Below are 10431 nucleotides of genomic sequence, written 5' to 3'. Positions count from 1 at the left end.
GAGATTGAGGAGATTTAAGGCTGTTAAGGCATATGCTAAGTGTAGTGGGGCCAAGATGACCTTATAACTACGCACTCGACGAGATGACTTCTTCTTTGGATGGGATGGTAGAAACTTTTTCAATCTGTCTTTACATACCTTTATTTCAAACATTTCTGAAATATGTTCAAAAATCTCAACTTAAAACGTTCTTACGTTCTTCCCCCCGCCCCCTTTTCTTCAGGAATCACCTGAGTGCTCACTTTTCGTCCATAGACATTTAGACAATCTGAGATAATCTTTCAACTTGCCCTATCACAATAGACAGATTTTGAAAAAACCCAAGGGGCACTTCAGCCGCAACCTTAGCAATAAAGATAAAGTTTAAAGCTACGTTTGCAACCTGATTTAAATCGATGGGCCAATTTACGGATTTGATTGCTGCGCCACACACCACTGGTGACAGTACATGTTATGACAACCGTCAATATCTTCAGCGTGTTTTGTGTCTGTTAGGTTGTGCGCTGCAGATAAAACAGTTGTTAGCGAATAGGAACACAAATGCATCTTTTCCAGAATTATTTTAGGTTTTGGCCTGCGTTTTTTTTTAGGTAATTGAAAGGTGCTTATTTTATTTGGCTATCTTTTTTAAAAGTAAACGAAATGTGAACAAATATACGACGTCCAACAGTTTCAAAGTAAAAAAACAGCACAAGTAGGCAACAACAACAACAAACTGATTGGCACATTTGTCCGTGGATAGTTTTCCTGTCCGACTGCCCCATATCATTATACATAGATGGCCTTTACTTTTCCATTGCATCTGTTTATACTATAATTTAAAAGTCTTGTATTCCATAGTCAGCAATCTAGCTTGACCTTTTAGCTGAGTATGAACCAATCCATTGACGGACGAAAACAATATCTGACTTCACAATTTGGAGGTTAAATAAATTTTCATGGTTCAGTTCTTCCTCTCTACGCGGACCAAGTCAAGAGTTTTCTGGAAATGCGATCTATACAACATACCAGGCCTTAGTGCGATGTTTTTATGTGGTTATTTTTTGTTAGGACGTCTCACGTCTGGCAATAAGTTACAGAATTTACATCCACGACCGAGAAATCCTTACAAAGGTTTAACGTATGTTGTTTTAACTTAAGATATTTTGTTCCTTCCTAAGTCAGAATCTCTAAAATTTAGATCATCATTACGTTACGTAAAACCAAATTTTCCAAGTATTAACTTGTTTTATTGCAAATAATACAATCCTGCGTTACAAAAGCATAAGAAAAGATACATGGCATGATTGGTATGAGCTTGGCGTCAGCACGGAGAGATCGATACAAATCAGAAATTAGGGAGCTTCATGATAGAACCTAAATACAAAAAGCTATAATACAGCGCAAAAACGAAGCAGACCGCCGAAGTCGAATACTGAAAATCTCAAGCACGGTCGAAGCAATCCCTTTACAGCTCATCGTGGCTACGAATTCGGCCTTCCGGTCTCTTGTATGCTCCCATGAAATGGAATGTGTTGCTAGCCTTGCTTCGGATTACTATAATAAACGGATGGTCGGCGTACACTGTAACGCGATCACTAATGTCGGCGCGGCTCGCCTCTGCTCGTTCCGCGTCAACTTTGCCGCCTTTTTCGTCAACCTATCGTTGCCACAAAGAAAAAAACTTACTATTGCACGTTGTTGAACAAGGTAAATTTTGAATGAAATAACACAATATACAGTGTGGTGTTAAAGGAAGTATAAGTAACGATACAACGATGAAGTCTTCGTTCATCATTGCATGACTTAGAGTTCATCGCGTTCTGCAAGAAGCACGGGCCCATCCGGCCGCTTCAGTCTTCCTACAAACAATAAGTGACCACTTCCGACATGGCGGATTCCCCAAATGAACGGGTGGTCGGCAGTAAAAGAAAGATGGTTACCGATTGATCGTGCAACAACCCGCACTGTGGTGGCAGCTGCTGCTACGCTGCCTTTTTCGTGCACCTGAAGTCAGTTTGGTCTTAAAAATATTACATTATGTCCCTTAGGAGAATCTTACAAGAGTGCTCCATTGCCGTAAATTTGGAGTTCCGATTAATTTCGTATTGTAATAACGCATTTTAAAGATTTTTAAAAACTGCGTGGAACCTTAAACGTCATCGTTGTACCAAAACGAAAGGGAAAATTGCTTAAAAAATTCAAAAGCTTAAACTTTAAGCAGTTAAAATGAATAAGGTGTAGGAAATGTTTAACACTAGATATTGAGAAAAGAAACGTGCAAATGCTATTACGCGTTAGTACAGCAGAGACGTCGTACAGCAGAGAGCATAACAGCAAAGGTGACGATCAAATTTTCTACTCACTTCAATTACAGCTTTGTGGATAACTTGATCTACAAACAATCCCGGTGTCTGCGATGCAATTCCAGACAGGTCAGATTTATTTGTACTGAACACATCTGTTACACCCATCTTGGGGAGGATTTGGTGCAGGTAAAGCGTTTCCTCTATCTTAAATTTGGGAAGAGTGAGCTACAAAAAAGAAAATTGACACGTTATTTTTTCAGTAGCTGTTTGGTCGCGTCAGTCCATTCGCAAGCGCGATACTCACATCGACGGTTTTGTACTTGAGGTTAGAAAGCCACCTTGTCAAGTTTTCATGGTTCAGTTCTTTCTCTACGCTAACCAGGTCAAAGTTCTCCGGTAGGAGTACAAACATACTGAATTCCTTGCCAGCGTAGTCGATTTCGACTATCTGTAGAGTCAACTCTTCTACATAACCGAAACGAAATTGTCCTATAAACATCGTATATATTTAATTTTGTTGGATTGGACTATTTGTGCGAGGTTTGCAACGAAATGTGAGAGTTTTACACCAAACAGTAAGATTTCGCACACAGCGCCTGAAGCAATTAACAAAAAGTTAATCGTAAACTGTTGTTTCTATTGATACTAACGCATTTGTTTTTGTATAACAAACCTTTCTGAAACATAAATGGTGTCCTAACAACTTTGTAATGTGTCACGTAAAAGTCCCTATTTTCGGTTTGATATTCGCGAAACATCGAATGCCAATCTCCTTTAAAAAACACAGTGTTTGCAATGAGCAGCGCAGTGCCTGCATTAACATCATCTTCGCCAAGAAGACTCGGAATTTTTCCTTCCGTCGACTCATTGGCCCATTTGTTGATCAATTCCCTCGCGTTTCCACCGAAGTCCACCTGTTAATTTGAATGAGAGGCCGTCCTCAATTTTCAAAGATATATTCATATGTTTGATTTCCAGAATATCTTGCAAATCTTTAGCTTTCATTTAACATATCATTGGTACTAATTTTTCACTAACGTTGTGTAAATGTACACAATTTGAGGATTATCTACCAAACCTACGGACACGAGTAACCATGAAGGAGATTACAAACCTTTTCTACTTTGGCTCCATACACAGTGAGAGCGTTTTTATAGTCTTCCAAAACTGGAAGTTTATTGTTGGCGAAGACTCTGTTGGACGATTTCAACGTCACGTTATCGGAAACCTACAGAGGCACTGACGTCAGATACACCCGGCTTGTCTCAGAAGGAATGCATTCATGCGGTAAGAAAATTACAGGCTCTGGTAGCAGGATTGGCAGCGCTTTACGGACTACAAGTCTTACTTTTTCAAACAGAAGACTATGAAGCTCCCCAAACGCAGAATGAAACTTTTTATCTTCAATCTTGCTAAACATGAATGTATCGTCTATTTGCTTCGCAGTGTCGCCTTTTGCGCCAAGGTGCGTCATCGCCATTGCTACAAATAAATCGACGATTACCTCAGCCCAACCAGACAGCTACATGAAGTATGTGAACTCGAAAAGCAACTCTTTTACAATATTTTAACCAAAAATTAACGGATCAGTTACCGGAATGCACGTTTAGAAAAATGTCAATGCAAGTAGCTTACTTACTACATATTGAACAATATTTTACTTACCGGCAGAAATACTCAATGGAGAAAACATCATATTTTTCATGGGGTCTTCTTCGTTTTCTATCAGAGTTTTATACAATTTAATACAAAAACGGTTGTTTGCCTCGGATAGCTGTGACACATGCTCACTGCGGTCTAATTTCTTAGACGTAATCAAGCCGCACATGCAAGCCAACAGCAACAATACAGCAGATGAACGACACATCATCTTCAACGTACAAATGGTTCGTCTTAAGTCGACAGATCACTTTTTTTTCAAACTGACCGTCCGGCCTAAATGGTTAAGTACAAGTAACCTGCCAAACAACAAAATGAAATAATGACGCGGTTGGAAGCAGTCACAAGTTTAAATCGCAGCTGCGAAGTTTCTAGAAATGTTCTGGCAAGAAAATAACTCGTGTGCTAACGCCACGTGGCCTTTTCGCGCTTGGGTTACCATGGCATCAGCCCTTTTTCCCCGGAGGGAATGTTTCGCTTCACATTGCGATTCACGACAAACTTTGTGAAAAAAAAACTCAAACGCTGTTTTGCAATAACCAACGTTTACGATTAAATCTTCCAAAGAACGTCCAAGAATCATACACCAGTTTACACAGATCACTTGGTGAATGTTACATACTATATTTCCAAAATGCTATTAGTTGATTTAACCCCTTATAAAGTTTTGCATGCTGTGGAGTATAAATGAGCAAGACCTACCTCTCATCAAGAATCCGACTGTTATCCTAATACTATGTCAGTTGGAATTTGAATACTATCAAATGCAAAAAACAGCACTTTACTAGAATCTACAAATGCAATTTTAACAGGAACCCCATCACTCTGTACACCAATCTCAGTGATGTCATTCAGTGTTGGAATTGGAACTGAAGGGTTCGTAACGACAACACGCAAAAATGGCTTTCCAGGCTGAGTTTTTCGAAATGCTTTCATATTTTCAGTTTGGTATACATTAAATCGAATGGTGTGCACAAATGAATTAGTTCTATCATGTTTCAAAGTACTTGTAGCTTCACATACATTCAATTTGTCCAATATTGCCTGGGTGTTTAATGCATCGGTACAATGTAGTAACGGTTTTTCTAATCCTGACCACATAATCTCATGCAGCCATTTCATTTCATTGCTTTTTACAATCAATTCTTCATTTACTAAGCGTTTAAAATGTCCCCAATTACCAGCTGTACGGCAAAGTTTTTGATAATCAATGCTTCTTGGGTGCGAATAATCGTCCCTTGATGTTGTTTTTACATGGCTATCTTCCCTATGAATACGCTCTTGCCATATCCGAGGTACTTCACAGTCATATGATGTGGTTTGTCGTGGGATGAATAGCATGCTCTGTTGCTTTAACACAATGTTTGATTTTCTGTCATAAAAATTTGGAAATGTTGCCAGTTGGTTGGGAGTATGATGGCATTCTGGAAAAGAAATATGATTCAAAAGATCTTTATCTTCAGCCGAGGTGATCCACCATTCACGGTGTAGGAGTTTTGGCTGGTAATCAATTTGAGACAAACTCAATTGTGAAGACCCACCACTAGAAAATAACTTAATTCGCTTCACTTCTTTCTCTTCATAAAGGGTACGCTCATCTTCTGACATTTCATGCTTTGCAACAATAGTATCATTTGTGCTTTTATTGGTTTCAAGTGATTGAGTAGTATCAGCTGAAAATCTCTGAACGCGATATCCTATTCTTGACAAATGAGCATACACTAAGTATTCGTCTATGCTGCAAAGGTTGTTACAGTAACTATCAGCAAGTAACAGTGAATATGCATCTTGCATTGACAGCATAGCGCCTTTGTAAGTCAGTTCAATTTCTCCAACATCCAAAAGAAATAAGGCTTCTTCAGGATACAATGCAAAGAATCCTTTATGATGATAATGACACTTTGTTTGCATAAATTTTCCTTGTTTAATAATCTCTGCCACATAAAGTTCTGGTCGCCATTCTGCTTGTCCCAGGTTGGCAAGTTTTCTTACTTTCCATGCAGATGTCAGTTTGCATTGAGACTGGTAGTAAGCTTCTAGCCGATATTCTTCCTCAGTTGTTCCTCGGAAATAATTTAATTTAGCACCTCCTTTGCAAGGTAGTTCATTTGCGTTTGTGCCAGAACGTTGGTCAAGTAATTTTTGAGCAAATTCAATGTCTTCCTCATCATGCAGTACCAGACTACTTTCATCTAAAGCTTTTTCTGCCATTCGCATCAAGTTTTTAAGACAGTATTCATTTGTCAAGGTTTATTGTCATGGAAATTGCTGTCAGTATTGCTAACTGATAAAGTTACTAATATATATGCAGAAAACTTGTCATCTATGTAATGAAAAAAACGTATAAGAAACAATATGATCCCTGTATATAAAAAAGGAACTAAAACTGATCCAAAAAATTAATTATCTAAGTTAATTATTAATTAACTAAGTCAACTAAATAAGGTTTTTGAAAATTTTTTATATATGATAGACTAACATACTTCATTAATGATAACAAGATTTTGCACAATAACCAATTAGGATTTTGTAAGCATCACTCCACTGTACTAGCTGTGACAAATATTAATGAATATATCATCCAGGAAATAGAGACTAATAAGTATGTATGTATGGTGTTTCTTGACCTCAAAAAAGCATTTGACACAGTGGCCCATACACAACTGCTTACTAAATTAAACTGTTACAGTATCAATGATAAGACCAATGAATTGATAAAATCATATTTTCATACAGACAAGAATGTGTCAAATGTGGTGACTATATACCTACACAAAAGCATATCTCAATAGGAGTGCCGCAAGGGTCAGTATTAGAACCATTCTTATTTTTGTTGTATAAATGATTTACCCGAGTGCACTTTCCTGACAACAAGACTATTTGCTAATGACACAGTATTAATTAAATCATATTTAAACCTGGAATTAGAAAAACAAATGCCAATACAGCCTGATAAGGTAAACAGTTGGTTGAAAGTAAACAAACTTTCTTTAAATTACAACAAAACTTCTTTTATGGTAACAACCCCTAAGAATACCAAATGAAAAAAAAATTGTTTATAAATGGCAAGAAGATAGAAAAGGTTTCCAAAATTTAATATTTAAATATTATTCTATACGAACAATTTAGTAACAAAACCATGTTGAAGAGCTTTGAATGAAGCTGTCAAGAACCTGTGGTGTTCTATACAAAATTTGACAATATACAAATAAAAAATAATGATGATGTTATACTGTGGTCTAGTTTATAGTGTCTTACAGTGCAATATGGTATAATAGTCTGGGAATCTGCACCAAACAGTATTTTAAAACCTTTAAATTTATTACAAAACAAAAGAGTAAGACTAATTACCTTTAGTAATAAATATACCAAATGAAGAACTCTTTTGGTTCAAAATGAAATCCTAAATATCATATCCATTAATTAAAGACAGGTAATTCATGTGTGACTACTATATATACTAATTTTCTTAACCATTTATTCAACAATTATTTTCGTGAAATAGAAACAGTACAGAAATACAATACCAAGTCATCATAAAGCAACCTATTTTTGCCCCATGCTAAAACAGAAAAAGGAAAAATGAACTTAATATTTACAAGTGCCAATTTTTGGAATGAATTTTCAAATAAGTTAAATAACTAAATCACGCCAATGCTTCTCTAAACATTTTAGATCTGAATTTCTGCAGAGGAAGTGCTGTTTTAAGAAGTGATTGTTCTTGAAACATTTGTTTCATGTAATTATTTTGCTCCATTTATCATTGGGGTCTAGTACAGAAGTGCACAACCAAATGACATCACAATTTGAATAGCTGGGGTCTAGTATACGAATGCCTCCTGTGGTTGTGCACCACTGCACTAGACCATATCGTTGTTAAACCTTTATTTTTTGCCCATAGGAAAGCCTTTTTTCAGACTTCGATGACTGCAAGGTCTTTTGCAGACCCACACCAAGCAACTGTTAATTTTTGTAATTTATTTCTTATTTGAATGATCAAAATCAATTTTTTCAATGAATCAATCATTTATTTTTCTTCAAAAACGCAGTTGGGACAAAAAATCAAGCCAGTTGTTAGTAACAAGTGTCAATGAATGGAAAAAGTGACTAAGCCGAAAAGGCTTAAAACGTGCTCAAATATAATTAAGGTAATAATTGCTGGTAAAGACTAGCATGGCCACTGAACCTACAATTAGTTAAATCCACAAAACATAAGTCGAAACAAAGCGAAATTAAGCAAACGAACAGTTGATGTGTTGAAGAAACAGATGATTAAAAAATAGCTTCAATGCTGTACATCAGTGGATAGGAAAAGAAAACCCACTGTAAAAGAAACTCCATCCGGGGCAAGAACCCAGTTTCTGGTGGTCATAACGCTAAAGAAGGGCACAGTTGATGACCCTGCGTTTGAACAGCAAAAAAGCACACAAATGAAAATCTTTGGAAGATGTGATGACATTGTGACAGTTACATCACGAGTCATGGGTTGTTTCTAAAATCTTGTGCTTCAGTTGTTGACCGGGTTTGAATTCTCTTTGATGACGTTCAGTTAAATTACTTCGTTTGAACTGGTGTGCCATATATATACTGTTTGTAATGTTTACAATCTCCCCTTTACCCTTTTACTCTTTCACTTGCTACCAAGCGCAATTTAACATTCCGTAAGCTTTGCCCGAAGGCAAAAGCCTCTGTGTCTGATAATAAAGAAAAATGGGAACTTTATCATTTAGTAATATGCATAGACAGAATTTAAGCAACTAACAGCACAGTCACGCCGTTTGAGGAATGAAAACTCATACCATGAAAGCAGAAGCAAAAATAAGTTATCAACCATCAATCGTCCTCACTCATATTGTAATAATAACCGCTAGTGTACGCGGTCTTTATGGCGAATATGTTTGTTGTGTAATACTTCACACAAGTAATACATCAACGAATTATTATTTGTCATAACATTACTGTTCGTTGCAAGATAGAGTTTTCTCAGGTACAGTACAAAACGATTTTATCTCTCTCTTCTATAAAACAGTAATTTTTTTAATTTTCGATCTCAAGTTACATCTCTATTGATGGTAATGGATATTAACTGTAATGGACATTGACGTAAACAGTGTTTCTATTAAAAAAAGCTTGCAGCGTGTTGTTACATACAGTGTTAATGTCTAACTTGTGTAAACCAAAAAATGCAAGCATTTATGATAATATAGGAATATAGTCTGGAAATTATCAGGTTTTTCTTGTTGATTGATCTAGGTCTGGGTTTTTATATTTTTGTTATTTAACCACATGCAAAACTAGTTTTTATTTCAGGTTTCCATGTAAATGTTATCTTCAATTCGTTTATTCCAAGTTTAAGAAATTGTATGTTTCTACTTTCCTGGTTTATTTTTGAACGTTTTTTTTCTCGTTGGTTCAATAAAAACACATCATTATTTCAAATCTGTTATTGCGCAATGGTGCTCCGTACGCTGCTGTCTGTAGTTCGCCTAATAAACGCGCCAGTCCTGCACATAACACAATTACACATTGCATGTAAAACTTACTCGTCTATAACGACGAATCGTTAAGTAAGCTACTGTAACAAAAGAAAAAAGTTAGGCCCACCTAACTTTGTAATACTGTACATACAAGTAATACAGTAATAGAGTTCTTTACCACTTTGCAAGAAATCTCAGATTGAGAAAAGCCTTAGCACGGCTGAAACTCGTCGATGATTTCCCACTTCGACGAAACCATAGGACGCATAACGTACTACATTTGAAATAATGATATTCATTTTAAACAAAAATTTACTTTATAAGTCTGGAGTAGCCTAGCCTAGTGGTAAAAACATTACTAAAATGAAAACATGATCAGTTAAAAGCTTGATCAGGGTTGGGATTGCGGTAAATGCCAATCCCGTTTCCCGGGGATTTTAGCCTTTTTTCCGAACCCGATCCCAGGATTTTTTGTTGTGAAATTCTGAGTTAACGTTTTGGCAGTTCAATATTGCTTGATATGTGGATTAAATTTGTTTAAAACAGTTTTACAGTGGCTAGCCACTTAGTTTCGGCACAAAGTGCTGTCATAGTATAGTCTTGCGACGTATTGGGTAACAATGGCTGAACAATTGCTTTTATCGCACGGGCTTGGAGTCTTGGACCTTGTACATCAGGTTTTAGTCAAACTGTATTCATATGCTTGCTACTGGTTCTGACTGAGTCTTGACAAAATTTTGATCAAAATGTCTAACTTTGAAGATGTAAGTTCACAGAGAAAGTTCGAAGTATAGCGAAAACTTTTTTGCGCACCCCTTTCACGACAGGACACGTGACCTATTTACGGTGAAATAGTCAGTCTGTGTATGTCATTGGGGTAAGTAATAGCGGAACCAGCTGTCGTCAACAAGTTTTTACAACCACCATTTTCACACACGTTTTACATAAGCAGTTTGGTTTTGAGCAGTCTGGGTACTGTGCTACAATTTTCTCACCAACTGCAGCCT

The 10431-nt window shown here is 36.7% G+C and overlaps 2 protein-coding genes across 3 annotated transcripts; both read right to left on the bottom strand.

The window, feature by feature from the left end:
* Positions 1 to 1207: 1207 nt before the first annotated feature.
* LOC143459648 (leukocyte elastase inhibitor A-like) lies at positions 1208 to 4306 on the bottom strand. Of its 2 annotated transcripts, none has more exons than XM_076956867.1 (7): positions 3954 to 4306; positions 3637 to 3770; positions 3403 to 3516; positions 2962 to 3202; positions 2593 to 2777; positions 2346 to 2513; positions 1208 to 1639 (listed from the first exon to the last, which is right to left on the bottom strand). In XM_076956867.1, the coding sequence occupies exons 1-7, from the start codon at positions 4156 to 4158 to the stop codon at positions 1448 to 1450; spliced, it is 1239 nt and encodes a 412-aa protein (XP_076812982.1). In that variant the 5' UTR covers positions 4159 to 4306; the 3' UTR covers positions 1208 to 1447. The 2 variants fall into 2 exon arrangements, with proteins under 2 accessions (XP_076812982.1, XP_076812981.1); XM_076956866.1 differs by having other exon boundaries at positions 1496 to 1986.
* Positions 4247 to 6344, bottom strand: LOC143459647 (tRNA-splicing endonuclease subunit Sen54-like). Its single transcript, XM_076956865.1, has one exon. The coding sequence runs from the start codon at positions 6162 to 6164 to the stop codon at positions 4671 to 4673; it is 1494 nt and encodes a 497-aa protein (XP_076812980.1). The 5' UTR covers positions 6165 to 6344; the 3' UTR covers positions 4247 to 4670.
* Between the last annotated feature and the right edge of the window lie 4087 nt (positions 6345 to 10431).

The sequence above is a fragment of the Clavelina lepadiformis genome, chromosome 5, assembly GCF_947623445.1.
Source record: "Clavelina lepadiformis chromosome 5, kaClaLepa1.1, whole genome shotgun sequence".
Classification (NCBI taxonomy): domain Eukaryota; kingdom Metazoa; phylum Chordata; class Ascidiacea; order Aplousobranchia; family Clavelinidae; genus Clavelina; species Clavelina lepadiformis.
This window is presented reverse-complemented; position numbering and strand designations above follow the sequence as displayed.